Source organism: Tursiops truncatus, chromosome 5 (genome assembly GCF_011762595.2).
Source record: "Tursiops truncatus isolate mTurTru1 chromosome 5, mTurTru1.mat.Y, whole genome shotgun sequence".
NCBI classification, from domain to species: Eukaryota; Metazoa; Chordata; class Mammalia; order Artiodactyla; family Delphinidae; genus Tursiops; species Tursiops truncatus.
This window is the reverse complement of record NC_047038.1, coordinates 75032385-75058756: the sequence shown is the minus strand read 5'-3', so window position 1 is coordinate 75058756 and position 26372 is coordinate 75032385. Positions and strand designations below refer to the sequence as shown.

The 26372-nt window shown below is 36.6% G+C and overlaps 1 protein-coding gene across 9 annotated transcripts in view; it reads right to left on the bottom strand.

Moving 5' to 3' along the window:
• Positions 1-26372, bottom strand: part of CEP135 (centrosomal protein 135) — a 79525-nt gene that overhangs the window by 19299 nt on the left and 33854 nt on the right. For all 9 annotated transcript variants that reach the window (XM_019928146.3, XM_073805294.1, XM_019928143.3 and 6 more), the window contains 8 exons: positions 22939-23091; positions 21889-22041; positions 17134-17211; positions 9963-10114; positions 3880-3995; positions 3652-3806; positions 3170-3225; positions 426-594 (listed from right to left, as the gene is read on the bottom strand). In XM_019928146.3, the coding sequence (XP_019783705.1) occupies positions 426-594; positions 3170-3225; positions 3652-3806; positions 3880-3995; positions 9963-10114; positions 17134-17211; positions 21889-22041; positions 22939-23091 (1032 nt within the window). The remainder of the gene's footprint in view (positions 1-425; positions 595-3169; positions 3226-3651; positions 3807-3879; positions 3996-9962; positions 10115-17133; positions 17212-21888; positions 22042-22938; positions 23092-26372) is intronic.

The following is a 26372-nucleotide window of genomic DNA, read 5'->3' as shown; positions in this document are numbered from 1 at the left end:
TACAGGCATATCTCTAAGCCACTGGAAGTAAGTACGAATAATTAAAATCTATCATGGGTCTTTAAAACACAGCAACTTTGCCCTGGGAGTGATGCTGAGGTCCTCACCCAGTAGAGTAACACCGATTTCTGCCATAGAGAACACCATGCTCCCAGCTTCAGGATTCCTTGCAACAAAGACCACAATGGTGAGGGGACTACAGTTGTACCCATTACACACCCTGTAATATACCGCAGCATTCTAAACCACATTTTAAAATACCCTTATAAACACTATTCTCCTTGAAGAATTATTTCTTTTGTTGTTGATATTTATATAATTAAAATTTAGAAAGCATATTTAAAGCTTTAAAATTTAGCAAACAACGAATACATTGTATAACTGTATACTATAAAACTATCAAAGTTTATGCTTTATGCTCATACCTGGTTTTCTCTTGCCACTGTAGCCAGATCATCCTGTAATCTTCTGTTTTCCTTAAAAGACATTTCTTTAGATCTTCCTACTTCATCAAGTTCCTTGTGAGCTGCATCAAGCTGGCGCCGGAGGCTGCTTATCTCACGGTCCCGATTAATCAATGTTTCCTTTAGGTGGCTGTTACATGGGTGGTATAGCAATAATAAAGAAAGCTTTTTGGAAAATTTAGTTCATTTAACTGTTGTACTCTGATTTAAGTATACTAGGAATGCAAGAAATTACAACTACTCAACCTATGGACTGGGAGAAAATATTTGTAAATGATGTAACCAACAAGGGTGTATACCAACAGCTCACACAACTCAATAACAAAAAAACAAACAACCCAAGTAAAAACTGGACAGAAGACCTAAATGGACATTTCTCCAAAGAAGAAATGCAGATGGCCAATAGGCACATGAAAAGATGCTCAACATTGCTAATTATTAGAGAAATGCAAATCAAAACTACAATGAGGTACCACCTCACACCAGTCAGAATGGCAAACATTAAAAAGTCTACAAATAGGGCTTCCCTGGTGGCACAGTGGTTGAGAGTCCGCCTGCCGATGCAGGGGACACAGGTTTGTGCCCCGGTCCGGGAGGATCCCACATACCGCGGAGCAGCTGGGCCTGTGAGCCACGGCCGCTGAGCCTGTGCGTCTGGGCCTGTGCTCCAGAACGGGAGAGGCCACAACAGTGAGAGGCCCGCGTACCGCAAAAAAGAAAAAAAAGTCTACAAATAACAAATGCTGGAGAGGGTGTGGAGAAAAGGGAACCCTCCTACACTGTTGGTGGGAATCTAAATTGATACAGCCACTATGGAGAACAGTATGGAGGTTCCTTAAAAAAGAGAGTTACCGTATGGTCCAGCAATCCCACTCCTGGGCCTATACCCAGACAAAACTATAATTTGAAAAGATACACACGCCCCTATGTTCATAGCAGCATTATTTACAATAGCCAAGACATGGAAGCAACCTAAATGTCCACTGATAGTGAAATCTATAAAGAAGATGTGGTACATATATACAATGGAATACTACTCAGCCATTAAAAAGAATGAAATAAAGCCATTTGCAGCAACATGGAGGGACCTAGAGATTATCATACTAAACGAATAAGTCAGAAAGAGAAAGACAAATACCATATGGTATCACTTATATGTGGAATCTAAAATATGACACAAATGAACATATCGAAGAAACAGACTCACAAACAGAGATTGTGGTTGCCAATGGGGAGGGGGCTGGAGGAGGAAAGGATTGGGAGTTTGGGATTAGCAGATGCAAACTAGTATTACAGAATGGATAAACAACAAGTCCTACTATATAACACAGGGAACTATGTTCAATATCCTATAATAACCATAATGGGAGACTTCCCTGGTGGTGCAGTGGTTAAGAACCTGCCTGCCAATGCAGGGGACACAGGTTCAATCCCTGGTCCGGGAAGATCCCACATGCCTCAGAACAACTACGCTCGTGTCCCACAACTATTGAGCCTGCGCTCCAGAGCCCACGTGCCACAACTACTGAAGCCTGCGTGCCCTAGAGCCTACGCACTGCAACTACTAAAGCCCGCGCACCTAGAGCCTGTGCTCCACAACAACAGAAGCCACCACAATGAGAAGCCTGCGCACCGCCAACGAAGAGTAACCCCCGCTCACCGCAACTAGAGAAAGCCTGCGCGCAGCAACGAAGACCCAATGCAGCCAAAAAAACAAAAAAAACATAATGGAAAATAATATGATAAAGAATATATATATATAACTGAATCATTTTGCTGTATAGCAGAAATTAACACATTATAAATCAACCATACTGCAATAAAATTTAAAAAAAGAAATTACAACTACTGCATTAAGATACTGATTAATTAGGTGAAGCAGATATTTTAGATCTCTACCAATCATTATGTGCAAATAAAGTCATAAAATAAATTTATTATTCCAAAAGTCAAGTAAAAACAGAAGACTTTCAAGTGTTAGGAGAACATAAACGATTTAATTGGCAAACACTTATTTAATGTTTAAGTCCCCACTATTATATAATATGTAAGGGTGTATAAAATAAATACAATTAGTGACTTTCGTCTTGAAGTAGAGACCAGACATAAAATGTAAAGTCTTGTAACAATGTTCAAAAAGGTTTAGATGTGGAATAAATTAAACACTGGCTACTAGGGTAATCTAAGTTTTAATGATTAGGGCCTGCACAGGGTAATTACAGTAGAAATAAGGAGCAAGTAGGTATGTAAAAGAATAATTAATAAGACATAATTGTTTAGATGTGGATGACAGAGGAGGGAAGAAAGTTAAAGAGGATAACATTTCCATGCAGGAGACTGAGAAAATAACTGCTACTGATAAAAATAGGAAAATAGAAAAAGAAATTTTCCTATTGCCAGATTGCTATTCAAATAGATAAAGCTGCATTCACTGAAAATTTCTAAAAAAACCTGGATGCCGGGGCTTCCCTGGTGGCGCAGTAGTTGAGAGTCCGCCTGCCGATGCAGGGGACACGGGTTCGTGTCCCGGTCCGGGAAGATCCCACATGCCGCGGAGCGGCTGGGCCCGTGAGCCATGGCCACTGAGCCTGCGCGTCTGGAGGCTGTGCTCCGCAATGGGAGAGGCCACAACAGTGAGAGGCCCGCGTACCGCAAAAACAAAACAAAACAAAACAAAACTGGATGCCGTTCCATTGATTACTTACTTCATAGAAGATTCATACTCTGAGACTGTTATCTTCATCTGAGTAATAGCTTTTTCCTATAGAAATTATAAAAATATGTAAGATTCTAAACCATTCATATAGAAATGTCTTCATTTGAATTGATACAATGTCACATTTATATAGTTTAAATCCAATTATATAAATTATATTATAAAAGAAACCTCCAAGTAAACATATTTCCATGTACCAATTATATTTCATATATTGGCATATTTCTACTCACTAAGAATTTGAATTGTTCCTTGAGTTTGCTATAATCATATATGATAAAACTGTCTTCTAGAAATAGAACTTTTAAAGATTCAAATTATTGGTATAAAATGAAATTTAAACACATTAGAAGATATGGCTTTGGGTCTTAGGAGCTTGTACACAGGCAATAAGAACTGCATATCTAAAACAGAGAATAAAATAAGCTTTTCTGTTCAGATGCTGGATAACATTACTTAACAGTCACATACTTTATTAGCTAGGTTTTCATGCAAGTTTGCAATCTTTTCTGTCTTCTCATCTACAGTCTCCTGAAGAATGTCTTTTTCTTTATCAATAACACCAATGGTCTTTTTCATTACATGAGCCTCTTCATTCTGTGAAGTCATCTTGAAGTGTAGTTTATCTATAAATGAAAAAGAAATGTTTGTTAGACAAAGTAAATTAGGATTGCAAAAACAAAATTGAAGAATACTTACCTATTTTTTCCTCCAGTATTTTAACTTGTGCTTGTGCTGATTCAAGTTCACTTCTTTTCATGGAAAGTTGGTGCTGATGGTCCTCAAGTGACCGCTGTAGCTGCTCATTTACTAGCCTAAAGAGTCAGTGGACAAAAACAAATGGTATTCTTTATCTCTGGTAGAAATAATTTTTTTTAAATGAAAGATCTTAAAAAATATTTTTATTTTTAAAGTTTCTTTTATTCCTTATTTTAAAGCTCTTCCAGTATAATCAATGGCATTATACTATATATATTATTCCTTTCTTCAAAACTGTTCCATCTTCCTCAAAATAATACAGTGTAAAAATCAAATTAATTGTATACTTTTTTCTACAGGCTTCCTAGTAGTTTTAAAGCTTTTCTCCGTTTCCTAATCACAGCCCTCTTTCTCTTAAAATCTATTTTCAATAGTCAAGGCAAAGGAAAAGTCTTGCTTTTACAGAATGGCCTAGCACTTCAACATCCTGACCATCCTGACCAGCAAGCTTTGAATTCTGCTTCCCATTCTGACTTTTTTTGATAGGTAGTCAACGGGAGGTCACAGTAAACAGGGAAATAGGTATTAACTGTAGTGCAATGAGGATTTAAGACTAAAGATTGGTTTCAGGGAGCAAAAAAAAAAAGACATACAGCAAAAATAAAGACAATTTCAGACGAATCCCTTACTGATCAGTAAGATTAATTTTTTTTCAGAAGTAACAAGAATTTGCTCTCATGTCATCTAGGGTCTTTGGAAGCTTTTAGTCCTGGCCTAGGAATTCTTAGTCTGGCCTTGCTGGAAAAACATGGCTCTCACATTAGGCTATTTATTGGGGACTTCCACAGGTTCCTTTTAGGGTTTGTTTGAAGATGAGATAGTAGAAGATACTAAAGGTGGCTTAGTTTAGAATTGCCTAATAGGGAGGAGGTTGGATTCTGAAACCACTAGTAAGATGGGACATCTCCCACAGAAATGAAAAAGTTTTACATGCAACACTGAGATATTCTGAAACACAAAAGACATGACCCTGACTGCTCTAATAGCAAATGAATGATGACCCAGAGGCAGCGAGGGAAGTCAAGGTGAGGCTGACTTCTTTAGAATTGCACAACCAAATAAAACCAAGTCAGAAAGACTCTCGGTTCAAGCAATTTTACTTCATAAAATCATCTGTGAGGTCCAGGTGACTCACTGTATTCAAGCTGCTTGTAAAAGCTACAACTATTACTCTGAGGGATATAACTACACGGAGTGGAGAAAAAAGAAAGCTAATATTCACTGTACTGATAATTTACAGACATTACCTCATTTATTCCTAGGACAGTTCCATAGTTAGAACCATTATCTTGATATTATAGAAACAAATAATAACTTGTTCAAGATGGCAAAGCTATTAAGGCAAAGAAAATATATAAATCCAGTTTAGTCTACCCTGATATCAATGTTTTTCTACTACATCACACTGCCTACTACGAAGAGCACAGGACATCTTCCGTGTGGAAGGGAAAATGTCTGCCAGTAAGCTATAAAGAATCCTTTCAAAACTGGAATGGCTCCCAGAGTTCCTACTGAAGGACACTGAGTAGTTGGCAGTGCTTGAAATCCTAAGTAGAAATGTAAAGATTTTTTTACATCTAAGTTCATTAGCAGGGTTAATTCCTAATGAAAGTAGGGTTGATAAATGAAGGCAGGATAACATCTTGATTGATTATACATATAAAGGAGGCCCTTAGTGAGTCTTAAAAATAGCTTTGCCTTTTCATATTCTAGTGTAGGCAGGCAAGGGAATAATAGAGATTCCACACAGACCTCGGCAGTAACTTTCTGACAGAAGGATTGCTGCTAAGATAAAGGTCTTCTTAACGAAAGAACTGAGGTATAAAGTTCATAGGAAAGAATAGTTGAGTGACTATCATATTATTTGTCATCATGGTGTTTGGAAAGGAAAATTTGAGAACCTGTTGAGAAGTAAGTTGCTAGGATGAGCTAATTTCTTAGCTTCGAAAGTGCTATAAGCAAAAAGCAAAGGGAAGTGATGACTTCCCACCAGAGAGTGAAGCAATAAAACTTAGAATCAAAATTCTAGCTCTCCACTTACCAGCCATGTGGCTGGATAAGACCATCTCTCTGAGCCTCAAATTCCTGAGTTTTATTACAGTACATGGATGTATACATGCTCTCATCTTAGGGGGCAAAAGTAATTACTTCTCTTCATGATAGAGTATATTTTAAACAAAGACAGCATCATAAAGAGTCCTTTATTCATAAGAAGTGTTCAAGTTGTAAAATGGAGCTGAAGCTCTATCTAAGAGGCATAGGTTTGGAATTTTAATGGCCTCTTAGAAGAAAGAGAGATTGATATGGTATCCCTGTTTTTTTTTAATTAATTAATTTTTGGCTGCGTTGGGTCTTTGTTGCTGCCCATGGGCTTTCTTAGTTGCAGAGAGTGGGGCTACTCTTCATTGCGGTGAGCAGGCTTCTCATTGCAGTGGCTTCTCTTGTTGCGGAGCATGGGCTTTAGGCGCATGGGCTTCAGTAGTTGTGGCTTGCAGGCTCTAGAGTGCAGGCCCAGTAGTTGTGGTGCATGGGCTTAGTTGCTCTGCGTTATGTGGGATCTTCCCGGACCAGGGCTCGAACCTGTGTCTCCTGCACTGGCAGGCGGATTCTTAACCACTACGCCACCAGGGAAGCCCAGTAACGCTGGATTTTTTTTTGGTATCCCTGTTTTATTTCAGATGTCTTCAAGACTCTATGGTTATGACCACCACTAACTGAGAAAGTATCATCTCTTGATAACTGAGAGAGGGGAATAGGGATAAGGACTGGCTTTTCTGTCACATTTCTGCAAAAGGATGATGATTTATATCTGGTGGTCCTAGGTCCCTTGGCCCTTCTAAGTCCAGTTCCATGAGCTCAGCTGTCTTTACTTAGGGCCCTGGCTCCTCTTCCTGTCTTGGTAGAAAAAAATGTTAGACATGCCCAGAAGATAATTCTTAGGCATCCTAAGGAATCTATGAGCCTTATCTAAAATGGTTCTCAATTCCCTTAACAAATAAATACTTCTCAAAGGAGACCAGTTATATTTGGTTTTCTGAATATACAAACACACTCTACTATAAAAGCTGATACTTATTGCCATAATAATAACTCTAACTAGAGCTTATGGGCTCTTCCCAGGAAAATCAGCTAATGCATTTATTTGATCCTGGATAAGTACATAACCCTCTAGTTTTAAAGAAGGTACACAGAATAACTAAAGACTAAGGTGAAATGAAAACAGTCTGACGGTATTTTCAGCTGCAGAAATCTAAATGTTTAGAGGCTCATAGCTAGCAGTGGTGAGGATTAAGGCTATTGTCCTCTGCTGCTGCACCAAGAGACTAGACCAAAGATCCTCTATTTGGACAATTAGAGACTGTGCTTGATATAGAAAAGACTGTTTGGTGGCACTGAAATTTGATGAAAAATGCCTAACTCAGGAAGGGAAAGAGAAAATGGGCCCACCAGGTGGATGAAAAGGAATATATGCTTTATCTATCTGAGTATCAGCTTCTTAAATGTCTTCATGTTAAGGGAAACAGAACTTGATGTGATTAAAGCGACAGCAAGATCTCTATTAAACATATCAAAAGTTGCATGAGGTTTGGACAAGGCGACTTCATTTCCATACAGTTCTTGGTATTATGTTTGTACTGGGTTCAGCTTTGGATGTGAATCTGACAGCTTGAACTCATAGTTCTAATGTTTACTGATGTATACTGATATGGAGAATGTGACTGACACACCTTCCTCAGAGACAAGTCTGATATTTGTCAGAGCAAAAAAAGTTATGGAATCCTGCAATCCCCCCATTATTACCTGTCTCTGTTTACAGACAAACAAAGGTAAAGAGAAAATTCTCCACAACCCATTCCTATAACAAGGTAAAGAGAAAATTCTCCACAACCCATTCCTATAACAGTGACTGGATTATTCCTAGGTGAGGGAAGTAGGAGGCTGGGTAAGAGAAAAGGGTATTAGTATAGTGGAGAAAACGCCCAAGGAGCTGCACGGTAGGGGATCCAAGGGAGGGCACTGAAAGCTCTGTCTTATAAGACTGGAAAGGGTATCCTATGAGGGAAGGAAAGGGGAGTTATAGCTATAGTTTGAAGGAAAAAGCAAAATGGACTAAATGCAGCTCCAATCATCTGGACACAAAACGGAAAAGGGTAGACTAGTAATTCTGGGTGACAGAAATATACCATGGTATTTGTACTTTGGAGTTGAACATAGATAGACATGAACCAGAGGGGGAGAGGCCATTCCATTCAGGTAGCTCTCCTTCATAGGATGTATGTAGTGCCTTGCAAGGAAAAAAAAAAAAAAACGGAAAAAGAAGCTTCTACCTTAGTTCTTCCTAAACAGTATTCCTTAATTAAACAGACAAACAGCCAGTTCTTGGTCTTATTACATAGTTTGTTTTGATTTTGTGTAACAAATGTTTCCTAAATCTCGCCACTGTTCTCCAAGTTCATTGCCACTGTTTCACTCCAGACACATTGTCTCCATTGTCTGCCATCAGTCTCTTAAGACTCCAAATTCACCTTCCCTATTTTTGTGAGAGTTCACTTCCTAAGAGGTATGGTAGGAAGTCACCCCCTTGGTTAAAAATTTGTTTGTTCTCCATGTTTATAAGATAAAATCCAGACACTCTTGGTTATCATACCAAGTTCTTTATTACCTGACTTCAACCTGTAGATACAGCCTACTTGGGCCATACTGACTTTTTTTACCATTTTTCAGACACATCACCTTTTAGACTCTGTATATAAATATTCTGATTTTACATTTCTTTGAAAGAAGAACGAGAAGAACAATGACATAGGTAGCAAAAAACTCTGTAATTTCCAGCAATTCTACACTAAAGAGTACAAATAATCTGAAGTACAGGCATACCTTGGAGATATTGTGGGTTTGGTTCCAGACCACCACAGTAAAGAAAATATGGCAATAAAGTGTATCATGTGGATTATTTGGTTTCCCAGGGCATATAAAATTATGTTTAATACTCACAAACATAAAAAACAAACTTACGGTTAACAAAGGGGAAGGGGGAAGGGGGAAGGGGTAAATTAGGAGTTTGGGAATAGCAGATACAAACTACTATATATAAAATAAACAACAAGGTCCTACTGTATAGCACAGAGAACTATAATCACTATCTTGTTACAAAACATAATGGAAAGAATATGAAAAAGTATATATGTGTGTATATATATAAATATATATATATATATGCATATATGTATTAGTGAATCACTTTGCTGTACACCAGAAACTAACACAGCATTGTAAACAACTATACTTCAATAAAAAATATTAAATTAAAAATTCAAAGCCATTAAAAAAATAAGCAAATGAAAGTTATGTCTGTACTATACTGTAGTCTATTAGGTGTGCAATAGCATTATGTCTGAAAAAAACGATGCACACACCTTAATTTAAAAAACCTTATTTCTATAAAATAGTAACCATCATCTGAGCCTTCAGTGAGTTGTAGTAATAGTCAAAGCTCACTGATCACAGATCATCATAACAAATATAATAATTACGAAAAAGTTTGAAATATTGCAAGAATTACCAAAATGTGACACAGAAACATGAAGTGAGCAAATGCTGTTGGAAATACGGCACCAATAAACTTGCTTGATGCAGGTTTGCCAAAAACCTTCAATTTGTAAAAAACACAACATCTGCAAAGCACAATAAATTGAAGCACTATAAAACAAAGTACACCTGTATCTGTTAGGGAGATTTCAGAAGGAGGTAGGTACAAAAATTTGCCTGCAATCATATCAAGCTATGAAAGTCTTTAGAAGTACAGATACTCAAAACTTACCCAGATTCACTCAGTGAACAGGAACCTCCAGAGATCAGTCCCTAAATCCATACTTTACAAAAGCTACCCAAGTGATTCTGCTGCAAAGCCAACTTTGAGAACTACTGCTTTTCAAAGGCCTAGTTCAAAATGCCACCATTATGAACCTTATATAGCAACAAGCTTGTTCCCAGAAGAGAAATGAAACTTCCAATAAACTTACCTAAGTGAGTTCATCTCTGTTTTCTGATGAGATGAGTCACCAGCCACATGGCTAAGTTTTTGAGCTTGGAGTTTTACTTTTTTCTCTAAAGACTCTATTGTTTCTTTCATTTTTAACATTTTAGACTTTAATTCACATTTTTCGTTTTCAAGCTATAATTAAATTTTAAAAATTAATAGGTATATGTCTCAGTTTCTTTTCCTTAAGCACTCTGGAAGAAAACTAAGGAAATAAATTAGATTTATTTAAAAACACTTTAAAAGTCACGTGTACACTTTAGGTTCTAGATGTCAGAATAGGCAAACACATTTTTCTCTCTCTCCTCTTCAGTATCATTGAAATCAAAGAAAAGATACCAAAAAAGAAAGGCAAGAAAGGAAGAAAAGAATGTATCCATAACAGCAATGAAGGGAAACCACTAGCAGGCCAAAATTTTGAGAAATTTCTAAAAAAAAATGTAGCTAGGACTGAACTGAAGAAAGATCAGAGCAGAAAATACCGTAACCCAAACACAAAATGGACAAGATTTACATGAGGAACCTGTAACATGTTCCTGAAGAGCATAAAACACAACCTGACAATGTGAAGACACACCTTATTTCTGAATGGGAACACAATATCGGAAAGGGATTAAAATTTCCTGAAATAATTGTAAATTCAATAAAATTTCAGTAAGAATCCTGACACAACCTTTTTAAAATTAGATGGGTGACTCAGATTTCATTCTAAAATTTATTTAGGAAAAAAGAAAGTTAAGAAAAAACAGTAAAAATGGGGGGCGGGAGGAAGACTGCAGTTAGGCTTGCTTTATGAGATATCAAAATAAATGAAAAAGCTACTATAATTAAGACAGTATGGATTTCACATATGGATAAGCAGATACATCACAGATGTAAGTTTAGAAAAGGCAGCATTTTAAGAAAGTGGGAAAAGAATAAACTTTTTAAAAATAGAGCTGGGATAGCCACTCATTGAAGACAAAAAATTAGCTAGATTCTATTTTATTTTACGTACAAAAATAAACTCCAGATGCAATAATGATCTATATACAAAATTCAAAACCAAGAAACATTAGTGATAAATTTCAGTCTTCCAGTTGAAACTGTAGACTGACCACACACATTTTTAACACCCTTCTTCTGGAAACAGTGCTAAAATGACAGTAAAGAAATAAGGTTATATACTCATAAGGACAGAGAGAACAAGAGAGAAAACAAGGGTGAACAAGTGACTTCAAAAACTTGTGGAAGACAGAGCAGAGAGTGGTTCAGAGTGGAAGAAAGATATATACAATCTAAAGCAGGGTCTGAACCTAGGAACTAACGACCTTTGAGGCCAGATAATTGTTTGTTGTGAGGGCCGTCCTGTGCACTGTAGGACGTTTAGCAACATCCCTGCCTTCTGCTTACCAGATACAATAAGTACTTTTTCCCCTAATTGTGACAGACAAAAATTCTCCAGATATTGCCAAATATCTCTTAGGAGGCAGAACTGGCCCCAGTAGAGAATCACTGACCTAAAATGGCCACAGTAGGGAATACCAATGAGCGCAGCCAGTTGACTTAGCCTGAAGAAGCTCAACACGTGGAGGCATGAAGCCGTGAGGGGGGGGGGTCACAAAGACAACTGAACAAGGAGATTGGCTGAAAGTCTATATACTGGGACACTCATACCCCAGTTATCTCTTTCTAGAAAGTTCTCTTGGAAATCAAATATATTTAAAAAATCAATAGAAGGGCTAAAAGACAAAGTTGAGGCAATCTCCCAGAAAGTTCAACAAAAAGTCAAAGAGAAAATAAAGGAGAAAGGATAAGAATATTAGATCTCTTTAGGAAGTCTAAAACCAACAAATAAAGCTCCAGAGAGAGAAAACAGAAGAGTATAGTAAATTGAAGACATAAGATAAAGAGAAAACCCCAAATCCTTTCAGAAATAAAAACATGTCATGTACAGAGGACTCAGAAAAGAATAGCATCAGACATCTCAAAGAAAGTTGAAAGACCAATGGAGAACAGTATTCAAAATTTTTAGTGAAAATAATTTTCCAATCTGGACTGCCACATGCCTAAGCCAAATCATAAATTATAAAAGTTCAATAAAGACATTTTCAGAAAAGTAGAGTACCAAAAAAATTTCCTCCCATGTATTCTTTTTCAGGAAACTGCTGGAGAAGATGCTATACCATAATGAAGGAACAAACCAAGAAAAGAAGAAAACATGAGGTTCAACACAGGAGAGGGGGACAGGGAAAGTCTTATGAGGACAGCTATGGAGAGACATAGCCCATAATGAATCAAGACAGAAAGTTCAAGAAGGAGGAAAAAGGGGGAAAAAGACCAGAACTGGTTAAGTTTGAAAACTCAAAAAATATTGAAAGGCATGTGGCAGAGATGGAGTTCTTGATAAAAATTAGCAATGAAAAACAGAAAAGTAACAAAAAACAAAATGAAGCAAAACAAAACAAAAGCAATTATTAACTCCAGGAAAATGGTCTACAAGAAAAAAGGTAAGAGTAGTACTGTCCCACTTGGCTGAGCCGTAAACCACGAGAAGTCTTGGTAATATAAACAATAACTACTTAAGTGAGCAAAATATGTAATTAAACTATGTAATGGGGGAAGAAAAGGGGAGTGCTAATCCATCATCTACCATCACGGAGACTCACTAAATAACCTTAAATCAATAAAGACTAAATAGCACGAGCACATTATTTAGAAACAGGGAAGTAAACACCAGGAAAGAGAGTTGTGGATGGTAATTTGTGGGATATGGAGGTGGGAAAGGAAAAAAAAATTTTTTTGCACTAAAAATCTTCCAGAATTCTTGTTCAAACAAGAGTACATGTGTGGTATAAAGACTAAAAACAGGAACGTTTGTGTACCCATCACCTGGCTTAAAAAATATTACCTGAACCTTTGACACTACTGTGAGCAGTCTCCAGTGACATCCTCTAACTCCTGCCCACAGTATCCACTAACCTGAGTCTTCTGTTTCTCATTTCTTGCTTTTCCTTAGCACACCACATTTGTATGAATCTCCAAACAATTTACAGTTTAGGTTAGCATGTTTTTCAACTTTACATAAGCAGAATCATACTGCATGTTTTCTTCAACATCATATTTGCAAGATTCATGCATGTTGATGTTTGTAGCTATTATTCATTCATTTTTGTTGCTCTGTAACACGCCATTGTATGACTTACCACTGTTTATTTTCCTCACAACTGACATCCAGATTGTTTTCTTTTTTCTGTCAGAGAGTAAACATTTTAGGTTGTGTGAGCCATATGGTCCTTTGCCACTACTCTACTGTAACAAAGACACAGCCATAAACAATGTATTAACAAATAAGCATGGCTGTGTTCCAATAAAAACTTTATTACAAAAACAGACTGGAGACCAGATTTGGTCTAGAGGCCATAGTTTATTGACTTTGATCCAGGGTTCATATCTAGAAATGTATTTGCTGGCTAATAGAGTATGCCTTTGCTAACCTAGAACAATGCCAAATTATTCTCCAAAGAGGTACGACCAGTTTGCACTCCCAGAAGCTTCACAAAACTAATAATACTAGCTATAACTTGTTAATTTCTGATGGATGTGAAATGATTTTGCTGTGGTTGTAATTGGTATTTTCCCTCTTATTGAGGTAGAACATCTTTTTATATTTATTAACCATTTATAATTTCTTCTGCCATGAAGTGTCAATTCACATCTTCTGTTGAGGTTTTTTAGGTTAAATGTATAGTAAGTTGTTCTCTGCATTATTGGCTTGTCTTTTCAATTTATGGCAATTTGATAAACAAAGATGTTCTTGTCAATGTGGTCCTATTTATCTATGTTTTCTTTAAAGAAATAAACTTATTTGTGTCTTGTTTAGGAGCAAACACTGGCACCTGACACCTGCTAGCTGTGTGATCTTGGGCAAGCTTCCCCTCTGTTTCTTTATCTGTGAAATAAGGATAATATTAGCATTTACTTCTTATGGTTGTTGTAAGAATTAAAATTATATACATAAATATATATAAAATGTTGAGAATAGTACCTGACACACAGTAAATGCTATATAAATGATTGCTATTATTATTATTTTGTCAAGGTAAAAAAGATTTTTCTTCTAAAATTTGTAGCTATTTCTTGAACATTCAAGGTTGCAAGTAACCTTGAACTGATTTTTGGGTCTGGTATATTTTAGGTAGGATCCAATTCTCTTTTATTTTTTATTTAAAAAAATATCTATCTAGCTAGCTATCTATCTATCTACCTATCCATTCATCCATCCATCCATCCATCCATCCATCCATCCATCCATCCATCTAGCTAGACTGTGCTGGGTCTTAGGTGCGGCACATGAGATCTTCATTGCGGCATGTGGGATCTTTTAGTTGTGGCATGCAGACTCTTAGTTACGGCATGCGTGTGTGATCTAGTTTCCTGACCAGGGATCAAACCTGGGCCCTCTTCATTGGGAGTGCAGAGTCTTTCCCACTGAACCACGGGGGAAGTCCCCAATTACTTTTTTATATACATATATATTAACAATTGTCCCAGATACAATTTTGTGGGTTTGCTCTCTACTGGGTTTTATCATTCTCTTAATCCCTGAGCACTACCACCCTATCTTAATTAATGACTCTAAAGCCTTTATATCTAGTAAGACAAGTTCCACACCACGTTCTTCTTTAAAATTTCTTTGTGATTCTTGGCTCTTTGCTTCCATGTAAATTTTAAAATCTATTGTCAGTGTTCACTCTCACACACATCCACCCACCCAGCCATCTTCTTGGGATTTCAGCTGAAACTACATCAACTCTACAGATGAATTTGGCAAGAATTTACATTATTTTATAAACATAATATCTGTCACCTTTTTAATAAATTGGATATATCTCTCCACTTATTTAGGTCTTCCTTAATGTCTTTCAGTAAGGATGCAAAATGTTTTCTATTAAGATCCTGCAAAATTATACATAGGTATCTTGTATTATTTATTGCTACAAAAATGGTATGGATTTTCTTTTTATCTTGCTTAGGATTTGTCATGCTACTAGAATTCACTGTACATCCTGAATCAGAGGATTCCTGTGTTTTCTATCATACCTAGAAAAGTATCAGTTATTATGTCTTCAAATACAGCCTTCTCCCATATTTTATTATATTCTCCTAGAATTTTGACTAAATAAATGTTGGACCTTCTCACTTTATTCTCTAAGGCTTTAACTTACTTTATATTTTCTATCTCCTAGTCTCCTTCCAATGACTTCTAGTACTTCAGATATATTTTCCAGTTCATTAATTCTTGCTTTCAGATTCTGGGCAGGCTAGAGTGACAGGGACCCTTCTACCTGAAATAACTAAAAATTTGGGCAAAGCATATGGAACAATGGTTTTCAAAACACTGGCCATTAGGCAATGATGGATAGTGACCCCTGAGAGATGAAACAAGTGAGATGAGCCCTATAATTGTTCCAGTTTATTGCCTGAAGAATTTCCAAGCTGTGGCACAGGGAAAGAAACCAGCTGGACCTGGTGATTCCCGTAAGTTCAGAATACAGGACTGAGAGTCAAGGGAGGCCAAAGCCGTTAGAATTCGCAGGGCGGATACTGGAGGAGAACTGCACAGAGTAAGAGCACCAGAGATCTATAAAGGGTGCCCCTTGAATCTTCAGCTGAGGAGAGCACAGCTCACAGAGAGCTACCCAAGGCCAGGGAAAGAACCATCAAAGAATTAGAGGGAACAGTACTGAGGGCTCATGCAGGGCCAGGAATAGGTTCTTTTCCCATCAGTCATTTGAAAACCTCATAATTCATGAGGCAACTGGTAGTGAGCGTACTCAAAAAGATTTGGTTTCAGTAGTAAAACAAAATTAGTCCGAAACTAAATGCCATTCTAGTCCCACCTAATTAAGCTTAAAAGCAAAATCAAAAAGTAACAAGCTACTTCCATCTGACTTAAGCGTATCCCAGAACAAACTTCAAGAGTGTTTCTAGGAATACAAGCTCTCCAGCAACCAAGAAAATAAAATTCACAATGTCTGACATCCAATCCAAAGTTAGCAGGCATACAAAGAAGCAGGAAAATACAACCTATGAGGAAGAGGGAAAAAAATCAAGTGGCCCAAAGCTGATAGAAACAGATGATAGAATTAGCAGACAAATAAAAACAATGAAGACAGGGAAAAAGAAACTAGTCAAAACAAAACACAGAAAGCAAAAAAGACTATCAGAACACATACCAATTTGTTAAAAGCCCTATCTCTAGTGAGAGCAATAAGGAATGAAAATGATTTTCACTTTTTACTCTAAGTCTGTATTACATGATTTTTTAAACAAGAGCAAAACAACAATAATCATAGCTAACACTTACTGAGTGCTTACGATATGTCAGTAACTATACTAAGTTCTTGATATCTATTAACTCATTTAATTTTCACAAAAACTCTAAGAAGTAAGTATTAGCACCATTTCTATCTTACAAATAAAGAAATTAAGGGATGAAAAGTTTAAGAAACTTGCCTACAGGTAACAGGTGACAAAGATGGATTTGAATCTAAGTAGTCAACCTTCAGAGTACATACTCCTAGTCACTGTTATACAGTTTCTCTAACATATTATTTTTTAATTTTAAAAACATAAAAAAAAAGAAAAAGAAAAACAAATACCATATGCTAACACATATATATGGAATCTAAAAAAAAAAAAATGGTTCTGATGAACCTAGAGTCAGGACCGGAATAAAGACACAGATGTACAAGATGGATTTGAGGACATGGGGGCTGGGCGGGGGAAGGGTAAGCTGGGATGAAGTGAGAGAGGGCATGGACATATACACTACCAAATGTAAAATAGATAGCTAGTGGGAAGCAACTGTATAGCACAGGGAGACCAGCTCAGTGCTTTGTGACCACATAGAGGGGTGGGATAGGGAGGGTGGGAGGAGACGCAAGAGGGAGGGGATATGGGGATGTATGTATACATATAGCTGATTCACTTTGTTATAGAGCAGAAACTAACACAATATTGTAAAGCAATTATACTCCAATAAAGATGTGAATTAAAAAAAATGATAAAGAAAAACAAACAAACAAAAAAAACATACAGTACATTAAAACTATAATTAAAATAGTCATTCATACAACAAAATATACCCCAAATTCAGTTTGATAAATTACCTGGTGATTAACACATGTCAAATGTTCAACAGTTTTCTCTAATTCTGATTTTCCCAAAATACTCATTTCATGGAGATTCTGTAAGAGAATTTTATAGATGTTCACTCACGTCAGATAATAAAACAAAATTACCAAAGTAAGCAATGCAAGTCTACAGTACTATTTTATCTGTCTTTTTATAACATAGAAATGTTTTAGAAAGAAAATCATTCGAAATTTTACCAAAACAATGCTTTTGGTTGAAAACAAAAACACAAGAGGTTCTCATCTTTTATGCTTTACCTCCATGTATGACTATAACAGAAGACACAGATTGGTATGGGTTCATTTATAAAGATTTGCACAGATCAATCCATTAGCACAACTATAAAGGGAAAAACCCAGCAGGTTAAGTAAGCTCAGGAGAATGCCCTCATGAGAGGAGATGAAAGAGGAAAAGAGTATAAAGGAAGAACAGATGGGATCAGAAAGACACAGGAAGCAGAACGCTACAGGGCCATGCAAGTGATCAGTTTCAACAATGAGCTGGTCAACAGTGTAAACACGAGTGTTGTTATTTTTGGTTATATTACCTTATCCAACTTTTGCTGATGCTAAGTCTAGGACAAGTGACATGTTGGTGTTCTGTGAGAATTTTTCGTGCAAATTCTTACTTCCATCCATCTTATTCATTAAAAATAAGTAAAGACATCTGATGTTTGGATTATATATTTCATTGAAAAGATCACTGTGCTGTATGCATTTTTTTGTTTATTAAATCATTCAACTGGTATTGAGTACATACTATATACCCAGAACCAAGTAAGGTATTAGGAATACAGTAAAATGGATAAAGTCTCTGATGTCATAGACATTATAGTCTATTAAAGACAAACCTTAAACATATTAAAATAAAATCCATGAATATTCTGCTAGGAAAAGGAACTTTATGGCGACATACTGAAAGGGAGTCTAGGATCTAGGGTTCATTTCCTTTGTGAGGAAATGATGTTTAACTTGGCTATAAAGGATGAACAGGAATTAGTCAGGTGAGGGGACTGGAAGAGGTGAAGGATTTTTTCCTTAGAAAGTTGAGGGCAAGAAAAAGTCCATTAAGCCTAGCGTTGAGAAACTGAGGGGTGAGGAATAGGGGGGATGAGCTTGGGGAAAAGAAGCTAGACCTTGAAGTAGGCAAGGGCCAATCATCGAAGTCCCTGAAAACAGTTAATGGATTTTAAATAGGAAGTGATGTGATCGGATTTATATCTTTGAAAGATGACTCTGACTTCAGTGTGAAATACAGATTTGAGAGGCCGCTAATACACTAGTGCAGTTGAGAGAGAATAATGGCCAGAATAGGATGGTAGCAGGGGAACAGAAACAAGTAGGCTGATTGAAGAGAAACCAGTGTGAGCTGAGGAGCCAGATTCTTTGTGACTTCATTAGCAGGTGATCTTGGACAAATTATTATTACTGCTTTTTTAAAATTAAGGTATAGTTGATCCACAATATTATATGTCTTAGGTGTACAACATAGTGACTCACAATTTTTAAAGATTATACTTCATTTATAGTTTTTATAAAATATTGGCTGTATTCCCTGTGCTGTACAATATATCCTTGTAGCTTATTTATTTTATACATAGTTGTTTGTACCTCTTAATCTCCTACCCCATTTTGCTCCTCTCCCCTTCCCTCTCCCCACTGGTCACCACTAGTTTATTCTCTGTATCTGTGAGTCTGATTCTTTTTTGTTATATTCACTAGTTTGTTTTATTTAGATTCTATATATAAGTGATAACAGACAGTATTTGTCTTCCTCTGACTTACCTAAGCATAATACCCTCCAAGTCCATCCATGTTGTTGCAAACGCCAAAATTTAATTCTTTTTTTATGGCTGAGTGGGTACTCCATTGTGTGTGTGTGTGTGTGTGTGTGTGTGTGTGTGTGTGTGTGTGTGTGTGTGTGTGTGTGTGTGTGTGTGTGTACATATATATATATATATGTATATATCACATCTTCTTTATCCATTCATTTGTTGATGGACACTTAAGTTGTGTCCATATCTTGGCAACTATAAATAAGGCTGCTATGAACATATATCTTTTCGAATTAGTGTTTTCATTTTCTTCAGATATATACCCAGGAGTGGAATTGCTGGATCATACAGTAGTTGCATTTTTAGGTTTCTGAGGAACCTGCATACTGTTTTCCACAGTGGCTGCACCGATTTACATTCCCACCAACAGTATACAAGGGTTCCCTTTTCTCCACAACCTTGCCAACATTCGCTATTTGTGTTTTTTTTTTTGACGACAGCCATTCTGACAGGTATAAGGTGATATCTCGTTGCGGTTTTGAATGTCATTTCTCTGATGATTAGCAATGTTGAGCATCTTTTCACGTGTCTGTTGGCTGGGCAAATTATTTAAACTCACTGTAACTCAGAGACCACATCTGTAAGCATTACCTGACTAAAAAGGCAATTGTGAAGATTTGTTGAGATAGCTCTTGTAAAAAGCACTCAGAACAGAGCTTCCCACATGGAAAGGGCTTAATAAATGTTAACTATTATTTAAGAGGTAGCATCAATAGGACTTTGTGATTAAATGAGAGATAGGAGCTTTCAGGGAAAGAGGACTCAGTGCCTGGGTTCAACAACTGGGTAGATAGATAGTGGAACAACAGGAAACTACTAGAGAAGACTTAAAGACTGAGAGGATTAGTTCAGTTTTTATGTAAAAGACCTATTGCAAACTCATAAATCCTGACTCTTGTAATCCAGAAAGATTCTGGTCATATGAATGTCACTTTTTCTGAGTTTTTGGTACAAGTGCATTTTTTTAATCCTGTTTTTACATTCCTTAGTCATTTCAATGATATGGAAAAGGCTAAACCAGTAGCTTGTACTAAAACTTGCCATATTGCACAGAAGTTTTCCATTTGGTAATTTTAACAATTATTTTTATAAAAAAGCACTTTCTGGAAGGCAATATTCCAAAGGATCCCAATTAAAAGTATTTTGTAGGGGTAAAACTTTAACTGAAAATTTATGACATAAAGACTACCCTTATAATACTTAAAATGTTTTTATTCTTAATCTTAGTGACTAATTTCTAAGCATTAATTCAATAATATTTATTGGAAGTAAACTATGGACTCTGTAATAGTTAACAATAATAGTTTAATATTGAGTTCTTATAATGTACTGAGCAGTATGAAGTGCTTTATGTATATTAAAATTTTGGGGGAGATTATAAAATATAAAATACTGTCCCTAGATATTATACCAAAAGCACACGCAATAAAAGAAAAAATAGATAAATTGGACTTCATCAAAATTAAAAACTATCTGTGCTTCAAAGGACAATACTAAGAAAATGAAAAGACAACCCACTGAATGGGGGAAAGTATTTGCAAATCATATATCTGATAAGGGGACTATATTGAGAATATATTGATACAAAGTATTCTTATAATTCAATAATAATGAGACAACCCCATTTAAAAATGGGCAAAGGATCTGAATAGACACTAAAGAAGATATACAAGTGACCAAATAAGCACTGAAAGTAAGCACATTAGCTAACAGAGAAATGCAAATGAAAACCACAATGGATACTACTTCACACCCACCAGCATGATGATAATAAAAAACCTAATAACAAGTATTGGTGAGGATGTACAGAAATTAGAACTCTTGTACACTGTTGGTGGGAATATAAATGGTAAAGCCACTTTGGAAAACAGCTTGGCAGTTGCTCAAATGGTTAGTTATAGTTATCATATGAATCTAGGTATATGTCCAAGATAAATGAAAACATATATCCACATAAAAAGTTGTATACAAATGTTCATAGCACCATTATTCATAACAGCCAAAAAGTAGAAACCACCCCAATGATAAAATATTTTCTATCCATAAAATGGAATATTATTCCACAATAAAAAGGAATAAAGTATTGATACATACTACATAATGGATGAACCTTGAAAACATTATGCTAAGCTATGGAAGCCAGACATAAAGAAACACTTACTGAATGATTCAATCTATATGAAATGTCCAGAGTAGGTAAATCTAGAGATAGAAAGTAGATTAGTGGTTGTCTAGGCCTGAGGAGGCTGGGGAAAATTAAGAGTGGCTGCTATTGGGTACAGGGTTTCTTTTCGAGGTAATGAAAATCCTCTAAAATTGATTGTGGTGATGGTTGAACAAGGCTGTGAATGTACTAAAACCAAAGAATTGTACACTTTAAATGGCTGAATTATATAGTAAAGTGAATATCTCAATGAAGTTGTTTTGCAAAAAAAGATAATGCCCCTCCACATGAAGGACTTCCTATTGAGATCAGAGGTTGGTTCTTTTCTATAAAGAACCAGATGATAAATATTTAGGCTTTGTGGACCATACAGTTTTTATCGCAGTTACTCAACTCTGCCACTGCAGCACAAAAAAAGCTACACAAAACACATAAACGAATGAGTACTCCAATTAATGAGTATTATCAACAATGAAATCTGAGTTCCATGATTTTCATGTCTCATGAAATATTTTTCTTTTGATATTTTTTCAATGATTTTAAAATGTAAAAACCATTCTTAGCACACGGGCCATACAAAAACACAGCGTTCTGGATTTGGCTCATGTGCCATTGTTTGCCAACCCCTGATCTAGATTCAAAATAGTCATGTCACAGGAAAACATACAAAAAGACCTCCCCTTTTCTCAATAAATTATCTTTTAAAAATAAGTCAATTAAGTCAATACGTACTTTTAACTTTTCTTTTAAAGCTTCTCTTTCTGCCATAATCCTTCTTAAGTCAGATAATGCAAGTTCTTTTTCCTTTTCCATAAGACTAACAGTATTATGGGAGACTGTGGTTTGGGCAGATTCTTGTCTGAGTGCAGATAGTTCTTCCTGAGCCTTAATGTATTAAAGATATAAATTAAAAAACATTGGACATGCTCCCAGTTTAAAAAAGGCAACTAAACATATGCTACTTTTGCTCTCTTCCCAAATGCCACCAAAATGAGAGTAAAAGGATTAATGTAATAACAGTAATAATAAAAACAAAGGACAAGGAGATTGAGGGAAGTGCCAGCCACAAAATTTGGGAAACCAAATAGCACATGGACAACTAGTAATAAACTAAGCAGTCCCAAGAAAGCAGAAATCTAAGGTAACAGTGGGAAAAGCCCAGAAGTGGATCAATTTGTACTGCAGAATCCCAAAAAAGCACCAGAAGTGAAAACGGCTTTTTCAACTTGGCCTCTTAACCCGTATGTCCTTCTCTCCCTCTAAAAAAAGCAATAGGATTTCATGGGAGATTGGTATGGGAACAAATTTTGGTGATAAACACCATGCTTTGCTCAGACTCACCTTGCCCTCTAACAACTGAGGCTTTATAATTAGCCCAAACTGTATTGAATCTCCCCTCCCTATCCCTAGAGGCTAAGTCCTTAATATCCAATTAGTGAGTGCTACCCACTGTTTCATAGACATACCCCAACATGTCTGAATCCCAAGGATACACTTGGCTCAGAGTCAGGCTGAGACTCATTCAGTAGTTTTAGAAATAGGGAATTATCTCTAACTGACCTGACCCATAGATAAGCTAGAAAAGAGGAAGAATAAATATGAAAAAGCAATAGAAATCTCTGCTTTGGGAACAGAATGATAGTAGAAACTATTATTAATTCTAACTCTGAAGGAAAATCACTAAGGTCCATATATTACAGTAATTTAAAGGATATATACTGGTACCATTACAGTTAACTGGTGCTATATAATCTGTTGGCTTAATTATAATCAATATCTTACTTCATTATATAAGACACTTAGTTTATCTCTTTCTGCTGTCAATAATTTAACATTGGACTGTATATCCTCCATATGTTTTTCAAATCTTTCTAGCATATGCTGAAGTTCATCTCTTTCTCTTGTGATCACATGAATTTCTGAGTTGTAATCACCCTGAAACATAATTCAAAAACAGAAGTTATCATTTGTTATAATTATCACCATGTGGTTGCCACAAGGATGCTGATGATGAGACTGACTGAAAGATGCTAACAGACAAAAAGAACACAACTTCCTTTAATGTAATTAAGGAACACAATTTTTAATCTATAAGGAGAGAAGGAGAGAGAGTGCTGGCAGTACTGGGGCAAATTTCCTGGCCTTCAAGTTCCCAGCAAGGGACCCAGTTGCCACTGATACTACTTGATCAGATTCCATGAGATGTTTCAACTGTCATTCTCCCTGAGTTGTTTATACTGGTGGTAACTAAAGTATAATCCCCAGACCAGAAGCATGTAGCATCTGGGAACTTGTTAGGCATGCAAGTTTTGGGGCCCACCCCAGACCTACTCGATCAGAAACTTTGGGGACAGGGCCCAGTAACTGGTTTATCAAGCCCTCCAGGTGATTCTGATTCATACTGATTGTTGGGAATCCCTAGTTTATGACCCTCTCCAGGGGAGGAATTAAGAGGGTATGCGTATAGCTGCTCATCCAGTACAAGTAACTGTACAGCCCAGCACATTCCTCAGTGTCTTCTGTGACTGAATCTAAGATCAATTTCCCTAGCACACCAAACCCCAACTATCCCAGCTTCAAACCTATGTGAGGTCTATTTTTGCAATCAGATAAATATAAATATTTCTTTTTTTTAAGATTTATTATTTATTTATTTTTGGCCGCATCGGGTCTTAGTTGCAGCTCACGGGCCCTTTGTTGCGGCACGTGGGATTCTCTCCAGTTGTGGAGTGTGGGTTTTCTCTTCTGAAGTTGTGGTGTGCAGGCTCCAGGGAGCATGGGCTCTGTAGTTTGTGGCACACGGGCTCTCTAGTTGAGGCGGGCGAGCTCAGTAGTTGTGGCGCGCGCAGGCTTAGCTGCCCTGCGGCATGTGGGATCTTAGTTCCCCGACCAGGGATCGAACCCACGTGGCCTGCGTTGGAAGGCCGATTCTTTACCACTGGACCACCAGGAAAGTCCCAATATAAATATTTCTACCAGACGGTGTACATTAGGGATGTTCACTGAATAAGCAACTACTTCCAACACTTCTAAAACAAGATTTTGCCTATTATTCCAGTACAATTCAAAAAATCCACTATCTTCATAGCTATTGTAGAAAATAAATACAGTAAATGTAGACTTGGGATCTGTGGTATATTAATGTTCAAGTACTAAATGCAGAAGCTCCAGATAGTGATAATCTGATAATTTGGTACACTGGGAAGCATCCTAATCTATGTTATTCAGTATCTACTGTGCACATACCATGACCAATATAGACTTGGTAAATGGTAGATATCTGTGAAGTTCCCTTCACCTGCCACTTGGAAATAAGTTATCCTCTTGGTTAAACAAGCAAAATTAAGGCATAATGGATGAGATTAGCTATATGGACACCTTAAAGGACAAGATGTATTATAGGACAAAAGCGATTAGGGTGAGGACTTAATCAAGGTTTAAATAACAATAAAAGAAAATCTGTAACTTAACAGTATCTAAATAAAAATATCTTACAGAAGGGAGGTGGGCTGCCTATGTTTTAGAAAGGAGAGCTCAATGAATAAGGATTTGACAGTCTATTTTCATTACTGTCTAGGTCTCAGCTTAAACATCACTTTCTCTAAGGAGTCCTTCAGGATTCTCCAACCTAATTCAGATCTCCCTCAATGTACTCTCATAGCATTCTGAATCTTTCCTGTATTCTTTCCTCATTAACACTTACTTTACATGAGATTATAAAGTTATTTACATGATTGGGTGTTTAATGTGTCTTTACCACTAAAATGTAAGCTCTATCAGGGACACAGTAGGTATCTGGTCTTACCACATCTTCAGAACCTAGCATGGTACCCAGTAAAATGAATGAATTCTCTACTTTTCCAAATAGATCTTGTATGTAGGCATTTATATTTGTGTTAATAATTCCCTTTTACCACTCCATTGTTCCTAATACACACACACACACACACACACACACACACACACACAGGCACACACACAATGCTAAAGACTGTGAGGATAGGAAACAGGTCTTCTTTATCGCATATTCTGGGTGTCTCATTCATAGTACAATTCAAAGTGTATGTCTACTGAACTGAACCTAACTTTCTACCTAGACCTGATGTGCTTTGAACCAGCAAATAATAAGGAAATGAAACATTTACTAGGAACTAGGTGTTAATGCTGAACCCTTCTACAAATTATCTCATGTAACCTTCACAAGAGGCTGTAGTTACTTTCCTCACTTTGCAAATGAGGAAACGTGAAGTTAGGTAACTTGCCTAAGGTCATAAAGCCAGTGTGCAGAGTTGAAACTTCTATCAGGTTTCCAAATCCAAAGCACTTTCTGCTACACTATACTCAAAACTCACATTTGGAACCCTAGTCAGTACAACGTGAAAGAGGACAGTGCCGTCCCTACACAGACAACAGAGAATCAATGGGTGTACTGTTGACAAAAATCATTGATATTAAAAATGTCAATATTTTACTGAGTTGCTGCAATCCCAAGAAACTCTGCCTAACAATTTGCCATAAGGCAGGGGTTGAAAACTCACAGCCTGTACCTAATTCAGCTTTAGAGAAGTCTTTGTTGTCTGCCAACAAGTGTTTCTAAGCACGTTTAAAATACCCAATTTTAGGTGGGAATTTACTCTAGTTCCCAGCACTCACAACTGTCTTACACTCCATCCATTTCACTCATGTACATCACCTATTATTCCCCACCATGCCTGGAATTTATTACTGGGACTTTAAAATGCTATCAATGTCCCAACTTTCTAAACTTTAGAAAGTGAATTCTTTATCTACGTCAGGTAACATTAGAATATTTCAAGAAGTAAATAAGTTGAAGGGGGAGAAAGTCTCTCCCAATTTCACCAGTACCTTACCAGTACATCTCAATTTGTCTTTCAATTATGAATTCACACCAAGCAAACAAATCAAATATTTAAAAGCGTTGAGGTACTTATCTACTCAGTTCTATTTAATAAATACTTGATTAAACTCATCAACCATCTTGTAGAAGATTGTCTGACACAATGAAGGTTATCAATTCAGTGATTTTTCCCGATCCCTAGGTATATATGGAGCTTGAAAACAACTCAGTACACATAAATTAACTTACACTGCATTTTCCACCAATTCATTGTGCTTGTAACAGATAACACAGCATAGTGTTTAAACTAAACTTTGTAAGTCAAATTCAGCCACTAGCCAATGAGGTTAAAAAACAG